Source organism: Cheilinus undulatus, linkage group 7 (genome assembly GCF_018320785.1).
Source record: "Cheilinus undulatus linkage group 7, ASM1832078v1, whole genome shotgun sequence".
Classification (NCBI taxonomy): Eukaryota; Metazoa; Chordata; class Actinopteri; order Labriformes; family Labridae; genus Cheilinus; species Cheilinus undulatus.
Window position 1 is genome coordinate 37988216 of NC_054871.1, and position 22449 is coordinate 38010664.

A 22449-nucleotide genomic window follows, 5' to 3' on the forward strand; every position below is an offset into this window, starting at 1 on the left:
TGTCTTGTTTAGTTGTAATGTATATATGTACGTTATTTTACAATTTTAGTCCTGTTTAATTTTGAAACAAATACAAACTGGCAAGAAAGACATTCCAGAGATGATTTGGGAGAACATCACTGAGACGTTTCACAATAAGCCTACGTATCACTCCGCCTCAGCCTGAATACTTTAACAAGTGTCTCTCTTTATCAGTTAATGTCCTCAGAATCACAGAAAGACTAGTTTGACTGCTTTCAGGATAAAATTTACTTCTCTTAACAAAAAGTAAAAATTTCATACCACATATAGCTGATCTGTGGTAACCATGGAGACCAACAGAGTCCCAAGAGCCGAACAATGTTTGAGTTGCTTGGCAACAGCTTGGTGGAACTAGTGGAATTGATGTTAAAAATAATCTTTTGTTGATTTTCACTTTTTACTTCTATTTACTTCTTGCACAACTTTTGTTTACAGGTTCATCTAAAAAAACAGAAGAGAAGAAAAGAAAAGAAAGTTATATTTCCATATATCTAGATTCATCTTTTACAAAGTTAAATATTTCAAGACTTGATTACAGCTTACAACTCATATAAATCTGAAATGGCTAAATTATCATTAAATACCCAATATATTTAATGAGGAGTGTACAATTTACAAGTTAACTGCTGGTTAACTAGCAGTTATTTACTCATCCTTCTTGCTATGCATTGACATATACTCCTTAACCCTTTTAATCACAGCTTTTGTCAAGCTATAAATGACTACTTTGATTTGCTTTCAAAAGAATTGGGCCTACCTCCTCAACTTTCCAAATCTCCAGCTGCTCCTGTCCTCATCTGGTTTACTGAGTTTTTATCTCACCTTGAGGAAAATCAAAAAGAAAGGATTAAAAATGCAAAATATTCTTTTATATTGGTCATCTGTGTGCATCACATAGAAATCAAACTAGTAATCAAGCCCTCTGTTGTACGATGATCATACCCAATTCCTGAAAGTGGCTGCAGGGTAATCTGTTATTAAAACCTGAGGTACGAAGGGAAATTATGCCGATCACTTAGTGAAAATAGCTTTATTATTTAAAGTAAAATACAAAGAGAAAAATAACTTTCTTTTTTAGCTTATTCAAACTGTGACATACAGAATATGTTGATAATCTCCAAACACAACTTTGGAACAGCCAGAACCGTCTGAGCAGCAAAGTGCAGAGAGTGTAAACAGTAAACACATTTTTCAAGCAGTCAAGCACAAGGAACTGAGTTTATCAAAGTCCACGATGGAAACTGTAGCTTGAACCTCCCATCTTTGCCCCACATTCTACTTTACCTTTGTGTGAGCGTTCATTTTTTAAAAAGAAAGGCACACAAACATGCATTTAACAATAAATCAGTGTTTTGGTAAACTTTAGTATTTTATGAGTGATTATAAACGGAGACACAGTGGTTTATCAAAGGGAAAAATTAATTTAAGAAGAAATAATAATGCACACGACAGCACAAATAAAAAAAAGAGGAATTTAACGAATAAATGGATGTGTTAATAAGCTTATCATACACAGCCATGGGCTGTAGGTGGAATCATCTGGATTTGAAAGGATCATACTAACAAGCACATGTTCCCTACAGATTTGAATTTCAGTGCTTCACCCTGATCATCTCAAAGGGAAGAAAAGTTGATCAGTTCACAATCAATAACCATTGCAAACACAACTTAAGGGCAGAACTCTTTTTATAACTTTTTCCACGTCTTTAATCTAGATTAACATTTAACTCTTAGTCTCAAGAACAAACAGCATTGATGTAAAGTTGTCAGGCCAGGAGAGTTCCAACAATTCAAGATGTTCACTTATGAGACTGAAGTTTTGAAAAGTGGTTGCTCCCACAGGTAAATCCCAACATTTTATTCCATGTCCAGCTCAAACTTATTCATGATCTCCCACTGCCTAGACATGTCAATGCTGGATAGCTAAAAAAACAAAAAGAAAAAGATCGATGTTAGCCAGCTATTTCACCAAAAACATAACTGAGCTTGAAAACATGACTGATGATACTCACAGCCTCTTGTCTGCGACGCTCTTGCTCCTTTTTACGGGCCATTTCTCTTTCTTTGTCTACCGAGGACTGTGTGGTTACAGGCTGGGTTTCTACTGGAGACTTCTGCTGCTCGGTATCTTTTGGAGAGTCTACAGTAGCCTCTGTGGAAATGCTCTCTGGTGAATCAGTCTCCTCCTTCATAGATGCTGAGTTTATTTCTACTTTACATGAGCCAGGTAAGCTAAAGGGAAAGTGTCAGTGTTAAATATTAAGTATTCGTAAGAAACACTCCTTTAAATTGTGTTCACTTAATTATGGGAACAGGACAATGTGATTTTTTTCAAACAAAATCCATGTTTAAGTCAACATTTTAGCTTGTAATATAAATATTACATATTAATTCTCAAATGATCCACTGTGCATTTGCTCAAAATGACATAAAAGAAGTGGATAAACCAGTAGGCTTTACAGTCACACATTTGTTCATGCACCCAAATTTCGAAGTTAAAAAAAAATTTGATGAAACTGTGGGGGAAAGACTTTTAAGAGTTGGAGTGATCAAATTTGGATGACAAAGTGGTTATGCATTGTCACCTCTCCACCAGGTAAAAGACTTTAAAGCCATACACCCTAAAGCAAACCCTGTTTATTCTTAATCTTAAACTTAACAGAGCTATATACATGAAATGGACATCGTAAAATCCAGGTTACAAGTTTCAATGGTATACAAGAAATTTCCATTTAGAGTTTGCACTCTTGCTTCATAAAATCCAGTAGCTTATATCTCAGCCTGCAGTGATTGTTGCAAAGAGCTTCATCTACATCTTCTTTTACAGTAAAAGCATTTTCTATATACCTGCTCTTTTCAGGAGCCTCCTGCTCCTTGTTTCCTTCCTCCTGTTTCTTCTTCAGTGCTTTTTCACGTTCTTCCTTCTCAATCACAGCCTTTCGGAACTGTTGGAAGCTCTCTTTTGACGATTTGATTGCAGGTTGAGTGACTGACTGTTTCATCAGTCGCGCCCAAGACAGTGCATTTTTTAAAGCTACTTCCTAAACAAAACAAGTTTCCATGTTTATCAGTAGTCAAATCTGAAACAGTTAGAAGCAAATGACATTTAAAACAATAATCATAATAGCTGCACATGTAAATGCCTGACTTCTAAATAGAATCTTTAAAAATCAATTGGGTTGCAATAGATAAAAGGTTGATGCCATCTGGTGGATAAAAGATTTACTGCATGCCTTCAGTAGAAATCAATAATCAATCATAATGAAAATAATGAAAGAAATATATATCTTGTTGTTTATATAGAAATCATCAACATTTAGTCGTAGTTTATTATCCAACCAATCCTTTTCATATCCAAATCACTAACCTTTTTGGTTATTTGAGGTTTTTCCTCTTCAGTAGGTGTATTTTCTGTGTTTGTGTAAGGCACACTGGTTTCTGGATTGTCAGGACAATCCTCAGGGAAGCTGAAATCTGGAATAAAGATTTAAGCTTGTTGCAGTAGAAACTTTATTAATTTAAAAGCATTGTTGTTGCCAGGGCAGGTGGACTTACTGGATCTCATCTCATCTTTAGATGGAAGTGGACTCTCTCTCAGAGGGGACAGCACTGGACCCTGCTGAAAGAGGAGATTAACCAGTTAAAATCATCTGGTGCTTTAATTTGGATGGTTGAGAAATGGAAGTGTGATGCTTTGTATTTATGAGCATTTCATGGCTGTGAACTGAATAGTTGTATGTGTGCATGAACATTTTGTAGGCAGGCAGAAATTGACAAAACAACGTGATAATGAATTGAAGCCAGTCTGTATATGAAAAAAAATCTAAATTAATTTTACTGTGCTGTGTCTGTGACACACAATAAACAGAGACACAGCGGTGTCTGCTCCACACTGATTCCTATTTGCCCTCTCATCACAGAGCACATCTTTATCAGCTACATGTTTTAATCAAATAATTGAGCAAAGTGTGGAAATTAGAACATAGCATAGCATAATATTGTCTCATAATCACTCAAAGTTTATGATAAACTGGCGCAATGATGAATGGGGGATTTTTTGGCACTATAGGAAAAGTATGTAAACACAGCAGCAAATTGGTCAGTCTGTGTTTTCTTTTGTTACTGACCATTCCTGCTGTAGCAAACTAACAATGACGTCTAACTGTCCTTTCATTCACAAGCAAAAAAATGTTATTAGATGTAATAATGCACATCTGGGGGTAAAAGGAGTTAATATATAGTGAGCAGAGATATTTATAACCCATCAATAACTAACATCACTCATGTTCTGTACAGCTCTGACTTTGTAACAATAATTTATTCTTAATTTTACTAATCAGAATATTTCTCTATCAAAGAACATCATAAACTATGAACCAACATACTATGGTTTTAAAGAGGGTTTTTCTCCACTTTTGCCAAAATCAGTGTTATGACAGCAAAATCTAACATTTAATCAACATCAACTAAACAAGAATTCTGTCCCTATTAAAAGAGGTCATAACAATTAGAGTGTATTCCTCAATTCTAAAATCAGGGAGCCAGAAGCCTGCTTGTTCACAGATAGAACACATCAAGTTAAATGAAAACCGGCAATCATGCTTAATAAATGGAGATGTTCGGGTAACAGCTGTGTTACTTTTAGTCAGAACTTAAAGAGAGTGGATATTCTTTCATAAAAAAATAAAAATATACACTTACATAAGTCTTGAAAAGGGAGGTAAAACTGTAAAGATGGTCCTTAGTCCTAAATACTGTTGTTGTCTGTGGTTAAATTGACATCACTAATGTTGTTTATTAGACTGTGAATGAAACCACATCAGACAGAGCAGGCATGACCTGTCTAAAAAGTAGTGGCAGATCGGGAGACTAAAACTTATTTTGTCATTAACAGACTTGTCTTCTGGCTGTCTGCAACAAACTTTCTGGAGTTTAAACTGCCTGATAAATCAGCACTGTGTCGGTATTAGCCTTCGGCTTGGTCCTAATGCTAGCAGCTATTGCAGCTTTGTGTTCTGTTAATGGTTCGGCACAAGTATGATGACTCGTGATTTTACTTACTTTTTCTCATAGGGCCAGATAGGTTTGGATTTTTTTCCCCCTTAGTAAATAAAATCATCATTTATAAACTGCATTTTCTATTTTCTTGGGTTGTCTTTGTGAGATATTAAAATTGGTTCAATGATCAGAAACATTTTAGTGCAATAAATATGCAAAAAAATCAGGAATCCTAAAAGGGGGAACTACTTCCATGGCACTGTAGATCCAAGTGTACTTACATGTTCACAGCAACCATATTCCAATATATCTAGTGTGTTTTCACACTAGTAGTTAGGATCTCACTTTACAGGGACTTAAACACTACACAGAAAAGCAGGCAATGCATAAGAAGTCACTGCAAGTAGTTAAAAAAAAAGTTGTTGTTATATGTCCAAACTGGTTGTGTCTTTGAGGCATTGGTGTTATTGAACGTACCTCAAATCTGGCAGCTGCCCAGTCCAGCAGAGTTACTGGGGAAACCATGGGAGATAAAAGGGTTGACAGATCTGTCAACAGAAAATACGTTAGTAAGTTCAGGATATCATAACTATGTAAGAGAAAATGTAAATCCTGTACATTTATACAAGACAGGAGAAAAGATCCAGAGTGAAGTGTGAACCAGATCAAGAAGGGAAAAGCAGCAACAGTAGGAGAGCCTGAGGTGAATAGGCAAATGAGAAGGGTGACTTATTATATATGTTACTGTAGGATTTATGGTGTGGAGCCACTGGCAGTGAGAATGCTGATAAAGCTGATCTGTGAGTGCATGGCGGGTGTATTGATGCTTACACTGCACTAGGACAACAAGGTTGGGAAAGGCTGGTAAATACCGAATTGAAAATGAAGAAAACAAAACATTCATGCAAAGGTCTTCTTCACAGCTGCAAAACAATTTTCTACTTAAAACCTCCATTTCGAACATTTTGTAAAACTACATGTGTGGAAAAAATTATATATTTTGATAAAAATGAACACCCTTATAGCTGAGACAAAAGGACAGATGTGAGCACTACCTGGAGGTGATAAAGTCAACTCATCAAAGGTCTGCTCTGCTTTTAGTAGTGTTTGATGGCTTTGGGTGGGTTCTTCTACCGATGACAGCACAGTAGGAAGGACCTGACATGTCTTGACTGTGGTGTTTGACAAATCTTTTGTCCCCAATATTAGCCCACTTTGGGCAGGGTTAGTCTCTTTACACTTTGTCTTCTGGGAAGACTTCTTTATTCTCTGCTTCTTTGTTTTTGGCACTGAAAGAAAAACACATTAATAATTCAGTCTACAGAGCAGGACATCAGACCTTTTCTTTCCCCTAAAACTGTTCACATCAGATATAATCCATATCACGCAGTCTCTTTTTCAAAGAATATGTGAAATATGGTAATGAAACTTTGAATCTTGGAACAGCAGTGGTTCTCAACTGGTGGGTCAGGACCCAAAAGTGGTTTGCAAAAAGGAAAAAAAAAAAAGATAGTCCAAGTCTACGAAGGGCTTTATTTTTTCTTTTCTGTAGTTTAAGTTTTGACTGCAGAAATAAAACAAAATAGGTGCTTGGCAGGCAGGCTGAATCATTCTGAAATTTTCATTGCAAATTTACCTGAAACCTTTTGGGAATCTCCCATGTAAACTTATTAGGATACCTAAGGTAATTTCCCCTCAACTTTGAGAGTTTTCTGAGAGCATTTACCACAAAACTATTGGTAATATTCTCTGGGACTTTTCCTGTAACTCTAAAGAAATTTCACAAGGATACAGAAACTCTTTGGAATTGTCAACAGTTATTATTATGACTTTTCACAAAACCTTCAAGCAGGAGGTTTCCAGGAATATTTCAGAAATTTTCTCTGATAGCATTAGGGAATTTTTGGGAACCTTCCTGAAAACATTATTGGAATCTTATCTGGAATGTGTCCCAGAAACTCTTAGGAATCTTGTATATTTTTCCAGATTTTTTTTTGTCACATTTTGTACCATCTAAAGTCCATCAGCTCTATGTTTCATAAACCTAGTTGAAAATATCTGCAGTGCATTCAAATATTCAGACCCCCTTCACTTTTTTCGAATTTAATTATTATGCAGCCTGATGCTACAATCATTTAGATTTTTTGTTTTCCTCTCTCTGATAATCTACACTTACTCCCCCCAAAATGACAAAGTGAAAACATAATTTTATAAATGTTTGCAAAATTATTTCAAATAAAAAACTGAAATATCCCATTTACATAAGTATCCAAACCCTATTTGAAACAATACTTGAAAGTTAGCTTAAGGGTCCTTTATTTCTCTTGGTTGTTACACAGCTGTTTCTACTACTTCACTGCTGTCCACCTGTGGTAAATTAAATTGATTGGACATGAAAGGCACACACCTCTCTATACAGTAGAAGGCCTCTAAGCTGATACATGCATACCAGAGCAAAAATCAAGCTGTGAGGTTAAAGGAACTGCCTGTAAAGCTCAGAGTCAGGATTGTTGCAAGGCACAGAGGGGAAAGCTGCAACAATGTTCTGCTGCACTGAAAGTTCCCAAGAATACAGTGGCCTCCATAAGTTTGGCACAATCAGGACTCTTCCAAGGGCTGGGTTGCCCAGCCAAACTGAGCAATCAGGGGAAAGACCAAAACAGCACAGAATCTAAGGTGCTTGGAATCCAGCTTGAAGTTTCCACAGTCAGCGATGGTTTGGGGTGCCATGCATCTGCTGCTGCTAGTCCACTGTGTTCTATCAAGTCCAGAGTCAACACTGTCAAATGTCTACCAGGAGATTTTAGAGCAATTCATGCTTTACCGAGATGCTAATTTCCTTTTCCAGCAGGACTTGGCACCTGCCCACAGAGAAGCCAAAACCACCAGAAGCTGGTTTGCTGACCATGGTATTACTGTACTTGTCTGGCCAGCCAACTGGTTAGACCTAAACCCCATAGAGAATTTCTGGGGAAATGTCAAGAAGAAGATGAGAGACACCAGACTCGACAATACAGATGAGCTGAAGGCTGCTATCAAAGCAACCTGGGCTTCATAAAACCCCAGTAGCGCCAAAGACCGATTGGCTCCATGCCACACCACGTAGATGCAGTTATTAGTGCAAAAGGAGGCCCGACCAAGCATTAAGTGCATAAATGAGCATAATTTTCCAGAAGGTCAACATTTCTGTATTATACATCCCTTTTTGGACTGATGTTTTATGATATTTTAATATTTTGAAAGAGTGGATTTTTGATTTTATGAGCTGTAATAATAAAGACTAAAACAAAAAAAATCTTTCAATCATTTCACATTGTAACGATGAATCTAGAAGATATGGAACTTCAACATTCCGAAGTAAATCACAGGGAAAATTAACCTTGACACGATATCCTAATTTTCTGAGATGCACCTGTAAAGCAACATAAAAAGTGACTTTTTATGGCTGTATTCTTGGGACATGGCAAAATATTTAAGGGAACATCACCCATCACTTCCTTTTATGCAAGAACCACAAAAGGGGTCCTGCATGTAAAGTTAAAATACATTTTTAAGACTCTGATTTTATCAGGTCTTAGTGACCTGCTCAATTTTATGCATAACTTTTACTGAGAGATAGCACTATAAAATTTAAAAAGATTAATTAGGAAGTTAAATATTATTTCTACATTGCTTGCAACTTCTAATTCACCCCTTAGTCTTGAATTTCGCATAGCTTATGTCCTTGGTTTATCATCAGTTACACTGATTCACTGTACCATGTATAAATGACGGTTTTCATGTCATTTGGTTTAATATTTTGCTCCTCTTAAATATAAAGTGAGTACAGAAACTGTGCAAACACTTGATTCATGTGCAAAAATATATCAACAATTTAATTTTTAGGCATGCAACCAAGATGGATAGGTTTTGGTTGGCAGTGGCTTAAGTCTGTCTTCAACAGGAGAGAAGGGATGGGTAAACAAAGGTAGTTCAAAGAAGATGGAAATAGAGCAGCTAACCTGATTCAGAGTCACTGCTATCAGGCGTGCTACAACTACTACTACTACTACTACCGCTGCTGCTGGATGATGACGAGCTGCTGCTGCTTTCACTGAGGCATGAAGGGTAGTTGAGGTCAGGAGATGTAATTGCTTTGGCTGTGAAAAAAGGGATTTTTATTTTACACTCAATGACTCACATAGATGCATGATGTGATGATGCTATTACTAAATCAGCTCTTACCCACTGGCTTGCTTTTCTTTAAGTTCTGCTCTCTCCTGACAACCTGAGATTTTTCAGCCTCCTTTAATTTCACAGCTTTCGTTCCTCCTGTGGGTTTTACCTGCTTTTGTTCTGCGGGGAAGGAAAGATAAAACGTATTATCAGAGTAGTTTTTAAAACTTTAATCTTCAGTCTTGAACTGATAATAAAAAAATCGGAACGAGAAACTGAGAGCTGTACTTACTGCTAACATTCTTGTTGCCTTTCCTCAAACATGTCCCCACAAACTTCTGCAGGGCTCTCAGTGTGGAAGACTTGAGGAGTTCAAAGTCAACCTCAATTTCCTCAAGAGTGGAATCTCGCAGACACGACTCTCTGGCATGAATGATCTTCACCAACTTGCCCAGCTTGTCACCAGGGAGTTTGTGGATGTCTTGTTTTAACTGCTTCTTCTCCCGGTATGTCACTGGTTTAGATGAGAGCTTTTCACAGTTTGAACGTACTCCATGGACAATGTCTCCGGTGTCGCGCCTACACATGCATAAAGACATCTTATATTAGCAACAGTGTATGTGAAAGGCAGATTATAGCATCTCAAGAAGGCCCTACTTACATATTTGAGCTCTTGCAGATAGCCATTTTTTCAACCATAGATTTGTATTTGTCGGATTTGTCCTTTAGCCTACTGATAAACTTTTCTTTGGATCTTTTTTCTTTTTTCAATTTCTCTTTCTTCTTTGGTTTCAGCTGGGGCTCTTGGCTGAGTCTCTTCAGCTGGTCACTCACAGCTTTCAACTGAGGAGCCAGCCATTAATGATACAGTTAGGTAAAATTGAGCGTAACTTCTCTAAAGCCATGTGCACTTTTACTGCCATGCATATACCAACCCGCTCCTTCAGACTGACCAGCTGCATGGCCACCTCTTCTGATGACATCTCTGTCTCTGAGGAGCTTTCACTTTCAGAACTTGCAGAGGTCAACGGATGTCCAACTCTGTCTGGTTTCCCCATTTCGACTTCAAGTAAGGGACAAGGCTCTGATTCTTGAGGAACTTTCTGAAATCTGGCCTCAAAAACTTCCTGTTGATACAAATGAAGACCTTTAGCATCAAAGTGTGCCATCTGCAATATGACTGACATTTAAACAGTCTGTATAACACAGTGAATATCAATCAAACAAAAAACAATCAAATGTGACCATATTCCAATGTTGATACCCACAATGACTGCACATATAAGCAGGAGAAGATAAAAGAGAAATTTTCCATACAAATATATTTAACTTTTTTGTGACCCTTCAATGGCTCATCTCCACTTCAAAATGGATGTTATGAACAGCATTTTAACCATTTAAACACAGATCTACAACTTATAAAACTATTTAAAATCCAGCTTTCAAGTACATCCAAATCAGATTGACTCTTCTTATTTAATTAAGGTGGATGTCAGACAAGAGGCAAGTATCATCAAGGGACCTCATGTGTCTTCTCGCAGTGTTTGAAAGGCATAAGCCAGTATGTATTTCACCTGATTTTAAAGAGATAATCCTCCTGATACAACATCAAGTCTCAGCCCAACAGTTACAACATAATAACAGTCAATCCTTTTTAAATATAGAATAATCCTGCTGCAATGAATGTTACCCATCAGATCAGATCATCATTTAAGGTTTTGCTTTACTGATGGATTAAAGTTTGATCTTTTCGTGAAAAGGTCTCCTGGCCGTGGGCCTCCCAGATTTGCGCCAAACAGCTATAAAAACCTTCATTATTGTCAATACAACCTCCTCCATGATGCTAGCCCAAAAGCCTGTCTGTATGGTTTGTGAGGCACAAAAAATCTTGGGCAATTTTTACAAAACAGATTAAGGCATGGGAAGTTTGCAAAATTTAGGATCACTATCAACCTCCGCTAACATCCCTTGAGGTCCCCTGGTAATACTGCACAAGACCTGATTTACGAAGCCTTTATAAAAAGTTTTCACCCCGCTTGGATGTTTTACATTCTTGTTAATTTTTTAAATCAATCATGGTCAATCTAAGTTGGCTTTTTAGACAAAAAAACCCTCTTTAATTGCAAAGTGATTTCTACAAAGTCATATCAATTCAGCAAAAAAATGCAAGTTGAATTAATTGATTGCATAAATATTCACCCTCTTTAAAGTGACTGCCCTAATTCAGTAGAGGTCCAGTTGGTTCAATTCAATTCAACAACTTTATTAATCCCTCAAGGGGCAATTGGATCAGAGCAGCTTGTACATAAAAACATAGATAAAACACAGTGACAAAGACAACAACAGTAAGTGTAAGCTAAAATACACAAAAAGACCTAAAAAAGTGAGTGCTGATGTAACTTAGGCTTAAAAGGGACTTGCAGGGTAAAAGACTGAAAAAGATACATAAAAAAACACAAGACCCTAAGGAGCATTTAATATTCTGACTGCACACAGAATAAATGATTTTAAATGGCTGTTAGTTTTACACACAGGTAAAACATAATGATATCCTGGTGGCAATAGAGAAAATTCACCAAGTACATGATCAGGAGAAGCCGGAATACACTTAGCCTTACAAAGGATCTGCTGGTTACAAAAGGAATTTAAATCTTTCTGTTTAACCACGACAATTTTAAAACAGACTTCAACAATACTGTTCAGACTGTTTCTATCCTTCACCGATAGACTGTGAAACCAACAGATGAAAGAAAAATGCAGAAGACTCAATAAAAGACTGATAGAAATGACACAGAATGACAGGACTGACTGAGAAAGAATTCAGTTTACACAAAAGATAAATTCTCTGTTGCCCCTTCTTGACAATAGTCTCGGTGTTCACATCAAATTTAAGTTGATCATCCAAATATAAGCCCAAATATTTGTGCGACCTTATAATCTCAACTTTTTCATTTTGAATGGTGCACTCCTCGGTTGTTTTTCTCTAATGTCTGAAGTCAAAGATCAGCTCCTTAGTTTTCGAAACATTTAAATCTAAAAATTTCACATCACACCAGGAAATAAAATCAGGTAGAGCCTTTCCATGATCTGACACTGGACCTTAAAGGAGGGACAGCAGAGCTGTGTCATCAGAAAATTTAACAAGGTAGCCGCCCTCCTGAGTGCTCCTACAAGCATCAGTGTACATAATAAAGAGCAGAGGGGAAAGGACACACCCTTGAGGTGAGCCTGTGGAGGTAGTAAGGGAGCCTGAGAAATGGCCATTTACAGTCACCCTCTGAGTTCTGTCTGTCAGAAAATTGATAATCCACAGAACTCACTGATGAGGTAAGTTAAAATCATTGATCACTGGCTCTGTTAAAAGGTGAGGCTGCAAGGTGTTAAAGGCTGATGAAAAATCAGCGAACAAGAGTTGTGCATGAGCATGGGGCTTTTCCAAATGTTTATAAAGGTTATTTAAGATAAAAAGTTTTGCACCCTCCACACCTCTCCCTGCCTGGTAAGCAAATTGGAGTGGATCAAGTTTACCCTCTACAGTTAAAAGCACAAGATTTTTCACTATTTTCTCAAACGTTTTCATGATTAAAGATGTTAGGGCTTCCGGTCTAAAGTTATTTCGTTGTTCAGGGTTAGATATTTTGGGGGTTGGTACCACTGTAGCAGAAGTGATTGTTGGTGCTAGTAGTCTCACAATTAGTGAAATAGGGCTCACCTGAGTGCAGTCAATGTATCTCAGGTGATTGTAGTATAAAGACACCTGTGTCTGGAAGGTCAAGCCACTGGTTAATCAGTATTCCTGGCTACCATTACACCATGAAGACAAAAGAACACTCAACTCAGCAACTCAGAGAAAAGGTTATTGAAAAGTATAAGTCAGAGGATGGATACAAAAATATTTTCCAAGGCACTGAAGATCCTCATGAGTTCAGTGAAATCCATCAAGAAACAGAAGGAATATGGCACATGTGTAAATCTGCCTAGTTCAGGCTGTCCTCACAAACTGAGTGACCGTGCAAGAAGTAGACTAGTGAGAGAGACCACCAAGACACCTATGACTTCTCTAAAGGAGTTACAAGCTTCAGCAGCTGAGAAGGAGACTCTGCATACAACAACTCTTGCCCAGAGTTCTTCACCAGTCAAAGCTTTATGGGAGAGTGACAAAGAGAATGCCACTGTTGAAGAAAACTCAGGTTAAATCTCAACTACCTTTCACCAAAAGGTATGTGGGAGACTCCATGGTGGAAGTGGTCTGATGAGACCAAAATGGTGCTTTGTTGTTATCAGACAAGACACTTTCTTTGGCTGACCCCAAACGCTGCATATCACCACAAACACAACATCCCCATAGTGAAGTAGGGTCATGGGTACACTTTTTTGGCAGCCAGCCCTGGAAAGCTTGTAAAAGTAAGGAGTAACATAAATGGGGAAAAATATAGGAAAATCCTGGGGGACAATCTTATTCAGGATTGAACGAGAAGATTTATTTTCCAGCAGGACAATAACCCGGAGCATATAGTGAACGCTACACAGAAATGGTTTAAAGACAACAAGTGAATGTTCTGGAGAGGCAGAGTCAAAGCCCAGACTTCAATCCAACAGAGAATTTGTGTCTAGACCTGGAGGGTGGGGGGGTTCACTCAGTCACCTATTTTACCTTACATATTTCTATTTAATTGACATTACTTTGTAGAAATTGGTTACCACTTAGACATTAACAAGGCTTTCTTTGTATCACTTTTTGCAAAAAAAAACAAAAAAAAAAACAAAAAAAAAAGCCAAGTTATATTGACCATGATTAATTTACAAAATCAATGAAGGGTGAAAACATCCAAGGAGGTGAATACCTTTTTACAGGCACTGTTAATACATTACATCTGATGCAAGGCCTTAAGGTGACAAACTTTACTCATGACGCATTTCTTCACAGGAACATGTTTTACATGTTTAGCTACTTTGATTTGGTAGAAAACCCATTTTCGAGATCAATACCTGCAGTTTTCTTGCCATGTAGACCACCTCATGTGCTGGTGGATTGTATTTATAACAGTTGGAGAACATCAGTCGAACATCAGCAGCGAATTCCTTTGCGTTAGCATACTCTCGTTTATCCATCTTTTTCTGAGGAAAGGACACTGTGTCAAATATATACAACTTTAATTGGAATTAATGATACATATTCCAAGCAATCACTTTCTTACCTTGATGGTACCAAGATCCATTGGCTGTTTAATAATATCATGGTAGTCGTGCAAGCCCAAAGCGACGGCATCAACAGGGGTATAAAATGGCCATGCAAACACAGAGTGTCTCTTTGAGAGCAGCTCTTTCAGAATATCATTGCAGTACCTGAGCGGCTCAGACAGTCTGGTCTTCTTGCCCTCAGAGGATGGCAAGTCTTTCTTCGGCGGTTTGATAGGTCTTCGTCTAGAGAATAATGTACAAGGTGCTGGATGATCCCCAGCAGAAGAAACATCACTGCTGGTGATCCCTGAGGTGGTGGTGGCTGTGGGCTCTGCTTTCCTCTTCAAGCCTTTTTTGGTCTAAACAGTTAGGGAAGGATTGTAAATCAGTATCACTACATAATCGAAGTTAGACAAATCAGTGGCACAGAATTCAATTTGCATTTGAATAGTCCATGTTCAGTTCAGAGCACAGCAGTAGAGTGCAGACTATCATAGTGTTTGGTCTGTGAGCTACAAATAATTTTCTGTTCCTGAACCCATCAATAATGGATTTCAATAGGTAATCCATTAGTATTAAAATAGTTTTTGGTTTGGGTTGTCATATAATCACAGAATAAGAGCTCCCACCAGGGCCCCTCTCTCTAGCTCCGCTTCCCCTACCTTCCTTCTCTTAAGACTTTTCTGTTAGACTATTTCCATTGGGTTTTTTTGTCATTATTTCATGTGTACTGATTGCACCAGACATAGTTGTATTTTGTTGTGAAGGCCATCAGGGGCCAGGTGGTAGGGAAGTCAGTAACCGCAGAGTCACTACTTGGAACTTAAATGCATGAAGCCTGGTTCAGTTGTAGGTGGCAATGCTGTTTGGGCTGTTATGTCCATGTGGTAGGGTAGGTATGATAAAGGAAGTCAATGGGAAAAATGGGGATGGGGATGGCTCTGGCAGCTCATTGTCATGAGTTGTTACGGGACAAACTGGATCAAAGTTGTACAAGGGAGGCTCCAATTGGACAACTTCAGTGACTTTGGCAGCCATTAGTCTAGATAGATGGGTTTGGAAGACCCTGAGGGGCACTGTGGTAGGATAGGTAGTATCAACGTCATCACTAGCTGGAGCTTGCATGAATAGAGCATGGGTCGTTTATAGGCAGTGATGCTGTTTGAGTAGCAGTGGCAGCTAAGGATCATGTGGTAGGTTACGCAACTTGTCAGTAATGCAAAAGAGCATAATAGGGATTAGGTAGGGATTGGTCTCTTCACTGACCGCTTATCTTTTCATTTGAGCACAAGTACACTGTGTATATTTATTATTATTTTATTTATTATAAAATGTGTGTCTGACTGAACATAACAGGTGTTTTAAACCTTATTGTTAAATAAGGGCAAAAAATAATGCAAAATATTTAGTTAATACAAGACTACATATTTTCAGAATGTTTTCATAGGACTAACATTTTTTCCTAAACAAAGTTTTCCATGTCTTACAGCTACCATTTAATTTTTACATATTTAATATGCGCATAATATGTACACATATGTACACATAATATGTGCAAATATGTATGTAAAGTATGCAATACCCTAGAAAATAGGACAGTTTGGGGGGACTTATCCAGTACTTGATGAATTTCCATTTTGCATCCTATGAACCTGTTATGAAAACTAAATGTCCTTTTGCCACTGCAACCTATGAGCTAGGTTAAGCTCTATAAGAAGGGAATTCTACTCAAAGTGTCCTTGTCTAGTTTTTTGCTTCTAAAGAAAAATGTAAAAATGCAATATCAAAACAGACCCAGCTACATGTTTTGTGGGGATTTTGAAGATCAAGGTGAGTTCACGACTAAAAGTTGATTTAAATACAATGCAAGCTGCTTAGAACAAACCAAATTCTTACAGTTGTATCAATGTTTGCAGAGGTTCTAATGGGTTGGAGGAATTTAGGAGCATCAGGAGGAATGACTGTCACTGTTTGCTGGACAACAACCTCTGATACGTTGAATTTCTGCTTCACTGCACCTGCATGACAAAAGTTAGAGTTAAAAGATGCACAAAAAGGTATCCCGTAAAAAGTACAAAATTAGGAGGCACAGTAATTGTGCAAACTATCTTTGATTGCTTTATTGGTTGTTGTTTGGTACATTTCATCATCTCAAACCTGCATACACTATCAACCAGAAGGATCACAGACTTTTTAAAGTGTGAACTAACAACCTGAAATTCTTATTTGAAAAATCTAAATATGCCGTGTATAAAATAGCGTATCTTTAGGACCTGCACTGGTCTTTCTTCCTTTAACTGGTTCCTTTGAGGTTATTGTTGAGACTTCATACTCTTCTTTTGGCATTTTAGCAATTTTCTGCAAAAACAGCTTCTCCAGGGTCTGTGCCATAAAAACAATGTCATCTTCAGGCTGTGAAAAGAAATTGTAGAGTAAATGATAAAACAGTCAATGCAGCATTTACTTTTATAACAACAGTGTTTCAACAGATGAAAAAATAATTTAAGAAATACATTAAGCACTCTTAAAGTCAGGGTTTCACTGGGTTTACTTAATTGGCTTTACTGTATTACACTGTTATGGGTATAATAAAAGATTTATGAGCTTTAGAACTATTCCACTATCACAAAATACTGTTTTCTTCAGTTAGAAATAAAGTTTGTAGTTGTATATACACTGTGAAAAAAACTCTTACCCGATTGTAAACATAGCAGTTAGTGAACATGGTGTTAAAGTCTTTTAAACAGTCAGCTCCTTGCCAGTAGTAATTGTTCTGAAGACGTTTCTTAATAGTGCCCAGATCCATGGGGTTTTTTATTATTGTATAATAATCCTGAAAGACAACAAAGACAGTTAGATGAATACACAGAGGAATATTATGCACAGATGCCAGTCCAGCTGAACACAACCTAAGGTCTCAACACTTAAGATTCAGAGCTAGAAAAAAATAACTCATAATGATTTCTCAGCAAAAACACATCTTTGAATTGGGCTGAGGAATGACATTTTTATTACTTACTGGAAGACGCAATCCCACTGCATCAACCGGTTGGCGAAAGGGCCATGAAAATTGATGCCTCCATAAAGCTTTGATGACCACCTTTTCCAGATACTGTAGCTGATTGGTTATGCGCCCAGGCATCTTTGAATTTATGACTTCAGGCGGAGCGGGATTTGCACTCACAGTGGGACACACTTTCACATCAGACATTGTGTTGTTCAAAGAGCATGAAGGGAGAAAGCAATCGTCCTTGCTTCAACTTGTCACACGTTTTCTAAACAAGAAGGGGAGGGTAGGTTTAGTATTTTTATAAAAATGTACATTATGCATGACATTTGGGAAAAATATGCTGAATTTAGTCAGATTTTTTCTTATGCAAGCCATGATCATGCCAAAATATAGTCTGGCCTTATTTGTGACATCTTAAGTCTTTAAATCATTTAAATATAATAAAGAAGAGCCTACAGATTATTGGTAAGCTTAAATGTCCTTTAATTCATGATACTCTTATATTTCCTAATACAATTTTCAGTCTCTCAATGTCTGAAATAATAGACATAAAAGAAAAAGAGCCACCAGTGATTCCAAGCTTTGTTGCCAAAAAGGGCTTATTTTGAATGCATACTGAGGCTTCAAGAGAAAATGTTTCTTATTTACACATTTTTTCAAATTGAAGAGTTATTTCTGGTTTTCTCACTTATTTCATTATCTCACAATAACACTAGATTTCCTGTGATATCAGCTCAACTTTAGCTATTTTGTTGAGGTCTCAACCTATAATTTTCAGTATCTAGTGATAACAAAATGGTTTTCCATTATCTTTGGCTAAGAAAGCTTGTTTTGATTCAATAATGAAATAGTTTTCTGGCATGCCTGCATGGGCTCTCATAAATTTAGGTGTATGGTCACAACGAAGTTTTTAGTCATGACATCTGTGTTTTTTTTCCATTTCTAGAAAGCTACTGTAAAAAAATAACACACCTTTTATTACCTAAAATTATAGCCCCCATTTTCATTTGCACAAAGGTCCTGAAAATGTCCTGAATTTACCTGGGTGAGCTTCATGTGTGTCATGTGTTCATAGACTTATGCATGCACAGATTGTTACAATTCAACATCTCAACAATGATGCTGACAGTATCTTACTTTTTAAATTGTATTTTATATATCACTGACTGAGTTACACACTTACGTATTCTTTGTTGATATCTAATTTTAAAATGGGCATATGTATTTGGTCATGTAACTGTTCAAATGTAATTACTTTCACCTGTATATAATGAAGCACAGAGCAGCAGTGCTAGAAATGTCACTTCTTTGGTGCAACAAATAACTTTGACTTCTGGAGCCCCTCAGTGTGGAAGTTACCTTTTTCTGTTCACCTAATGCCATTTATTTAAGCTCAGCATCTAGCCACTTTGGTTTGGATGTGTATCTTAAGACTTTCTTGTTAGATGCATGTGTGAACACACAGCTAATTTTTTCACCCGGATGTTACCTTTAAATTTCTCCTGTAGCCTGCTAGTATTTTCCCCCTCCCCCACTTTTCCACTGACTGAGATCCCTTAAAGTGCAGGAAAATGTCCTTTTTTAGAGTAATACGTGAACAAACAATAGCAGGATTTTGGAAAGGTAAAATGTTAGGGTAGGATGCGAGATTAGGGCAACAGAAAACCTTTACAGAACGTGGACGTTCAAGACAGAGCTTTACTGCTTTACATGAACAACACTGCCACCTAGTGCATCTTCCAGAAATAGCTTCATTCAGCATTTCAACTCCACAATAAAACTTCTGACCATTGCCCTGGTTATTTACAAATCATTTTACTAAACTAAACTAAACAAAAAAGTAGAGTCACAAAAATTGTCAATGAAGGTCTTATAAAAAGCCTTTTTCACTTGTCGTGTTTTACTTCCCTCCAATGGAAGTAAAACACAAAAAATCATGAAACATGGTAAAACCCACATGGGACAAAAGTCTTCTCCTGCCTTTGAAAAGGTGATATATTTTTGTTAAACTAATAGCTTTGATGAAGTACTCAAAACTGCTTTCAAAAATATATACAAGGTTTCTTCTATACTCTGCAGTCTGCAAGACATTAAACACAAGTATTTTCTCATCCTTCTAAATCAGTTTTTGTTACACTCAAACTAAATAAATCCTCTTTGCAAGTTGTTTTATATTTCCATTTATTAAAAAAAAAAAAAACATTAATACAACTACACACACGGTCAGTTAAGTGGATCACAGGATTGCTATTATCGTTTATCTGATGGTGGGAAGTGTAAAGAGTATTTTCATTTCTAGACTTCAGGAACCAAACGAAGTGTTCCTCAAAGTTTAATTATATATACAGTAAATTAGGGCTTTCAAAAGATAGCATTTTTTAAAATTGTGATTAATCTCAGAATTTCTGTAGTTAATCAAAATTAATAGTATCCTCTCAACACATTTTAAAATTCCACTATTTTCATATCAAAACTGTTTTGTGTCATTTGGGATTTTTCTATTATAAGGGTAACTAACTTAAAGTTTGGATACAGACCTGCTTTTATATAACATGAACTTAACCACATAAAATGAACCTGTTATGGATTGAAAATGAAATACGGGACAGCAAAAAAGGTAAATGTTTGATAACAGGTGCATATGACTTTTGACTTATCAAATGAGCTGTCTGTGAGTTATTTTAAGGTGAAATGAGGCATGAAGGAGCAGGGGTGTGCTTATTTACATCACTGTGGCGGCATAGAGACGCTGACAAGGTTTAACCAAAGTGTGCTGAAAGGGACAACAATGAAGCATCATGAATCATGATTTTTTTTTTAATGAGTACACTGATGGTGGACCTTAACTGATTAATCTTGACAGCCACAACAGTAATTAACTGTCACATGTTACGGCTTTTCAAAAAGATCTGAAAAAGTGCATATATCCATACAAGACCAATGGCTTTCAAGAAAATGTTCAAAATATTGCTATAAAATCAAAATCTATCATAATACTCATTGGGTAGAAATGCATATGACCTAATATCGTGGAAAATAACAGATTTTATCAGTTTGCTATTGGCAGATATAAAAAGGGAACTATTCTATTGCAGATATGAATATTTCTGCAGATATTTACTGAAATTTTGTCTATAAAAACTGCCTATATCTGCTGTAAATATTGGCCATACGAACACATATGTTTGACATTTAAAGCTGGACCAACAGATCTACATCAGTTTTAGTCTTGTTTTTTTTATCATCATTCTCCACTTTTAGTGTGTTTACAGGACTGAAATTTGTTGTTTTGTTCAACCACATATGTTAAATTCTGCATTTGACTGAAATTTTAGGGCTGAATGACATTTAAATATTGTTTCAGCTAAAATTAATTTGAAAACACAATTTTTTACAACACATGAAGCAACACTGTTGCTGTTGAGTACACATTTTACCAACTTACATTTACAGAGTAATTCTTGAGTTCCTTTCCTTGTGCTTGAGCGCAAAAAAACAAACTGAAAACATCAGCACAAGTCTTATTCTTTATCTAATCATCATTCCTAGCACTTTAAAATGTGTTTTAAGGACTGACATTTGTTAATTTGTCCACTCTGAACTTTAACTTGCATGTTTAAAAGTTGCAGTGTATGAAAATTGGGGATAATTAGCAACATTAAACTGTCAGATTCTAAATTGTGTCACCAGCTGGTGTTAACCTTCACAACCAGTGGAATTTTAAAAAGGGTTATTTGGTCCCTTCTGTAGCACTGTAGAAACATGAAAGATGAAAAAATCCAAGATGGTGGACTTTATGGAGGGGGCATCTCTTTGTATAAAAGGCATAATCTTAATAAAAGTTTAAAAAAAAAAAAAAATCACACACTCAGGTGATTAAGTTCTTATAGGCCTATAAATAAACACTATGTTTCATTTTAACCAAGAATGTTCGGCTAACTGCTACTAGGCTAAATATTACACGATGCATCTTTAGGGCAGAAGCTTTAGGACTGAACTACTATTAAATATCATATCGGTTACAATAAATTTGTTTATATATCAGCTAAAATCCGGTATCATGCATCCCTTACAGATTTGTGGGCCCTTAAAGTTTAAACATAATGACCTTACAGAAACACTACCTAGCAATCTCTGTAATCATTCTGGACACTGTGTGAACAGTATAAACAACTGTCAAAACGATTCCACGTTTTAAGCATCACTCTTAAGAAACCATCAACGATTCTGTTGCAGAAAACTGAGCACTGTCTCATGTCACATACTGGCCAGCTCCCCCTGCAGATTGCTAACTGGAAATGTCAGTGTATCTACCTACAAACATGGCATTTATACTAGTGAGGGCATGGCTGGATGCTGCTCTGTTTACAGGACTCTGACCACCACGTGAAGCCTCCACCACGCCTACCGGCTACTCATGCAATCTGTGCTAGTTATCCTCATTGTGCTGTGAGGGAACTTGAATGAAGCTTGTGATCAGTTTCTGTGGGATAAATGATACCCGAAGAGATAAATGTAAACACACGTAAACTACGTTGTTGTTTTTTTTTTTGAAAAATGCCAAGAAGTTGATATGCGAGTATTTTGCAAGTTAGCCAACTAAGATTGACGCTGCAGTTTATTTACATATTTCGAGGACTCTTAAACTAAATTAAGCAATTAAAATAAGTTTAATACAGCTAGAATGCCACGTTTAACTTCTTTCACGCAAGCATGTCATGCTAGCACAACGACGTTGAGGATAACGTTTAGCTAGCGTTGGCTAAAGTTAGCTGTTACTAAGTAGGAGTAACGTTGTAAACTTAAACACTTAAATTGACTTTCATAAATACATTTTCTGTGTCACACCGACTTGATTCGTTAAGTTTTTTCAAACATTTACACGTGTTTATAAACAAGATGTTACCGTGCTAGCATTACCTTTACGATTGACTGGCTCTCTCGTTCAACTCTTGAGTGGCAGAAGTCTCTACGGCAACCGCCTCAAATTTATACCTCTGTGCACGAGCCCGAACAAGTGATTGGTCAAACTCTACCCGCACGTGTAGGTTAGCTTCTCTGTAGAAAAGAGGTTAAAACGACTA

General features: G+C 36.9%; 1 protein-coding gene across 5 annotated transcripts; it reads right to left on the reverse strand.

Annotated features, from left to right (window-relative positions):
- Positions 1-331: 331 nt before the first annotated feature.
- brdt (bromodomain, testis-specific) lies at positions 332-22326 on the reverse strand. 5 transcript variants are annotated; one of them, XR_005992063.1, is made up of 21 exons: positions 22286-22326; positions 17375-17630; positions 17051-17188; positions 16629-16767; positions 16252-16373; positions 14373-14714; positions 14164-14292; positions 10110-10301; positions 9836-10017; positions 9467-9753; positions 9244-9354; positions 9021-9158; positions 6075-6308; positions 5497-5567; positions 3577-3640; positions 3389-3495; positions 2869-3062; positions 2034-2253; positions 1586-1944; positions 779-843; positions 332-462 (listed from the first exon to the last, which is right to left on the reverse strand). XR_005992063.1 is itself a non-coding variant. In XM_041790429.1 (19 exons), the coding sequence occupies exons 2-19, from the start codon at positions 17564-17566 to the stop codon at positions 1879-1881; spliced, it is 2910 nt and encodes a 969-aa protein (XP_041646363.1). In that variant the 5' UTR covers positions 17567-17630; positions 22286-22326; the 3' UTR covers positions 1080-1878. The 5 variants fall into 5 exon arrangements, 4 of the variants coding, with proteins under 4 accessions (XP_041646363.1, XP_041646364.1, XP_041646362.1 ...); XM_041790429.1 differs by lacking the exons at positions 332-462; positions 779-843 and having other exon boundaries at positions 1080-1944; positions 10128-10301; XM_041790430.1 differs by lacking the exons at positions 332-462; positions 779-843 and having other exon boundaries at positions 1080-1944; positions 9075-9158.
- Positions 22327-22449: the final 123 nt, after the last annotated feature.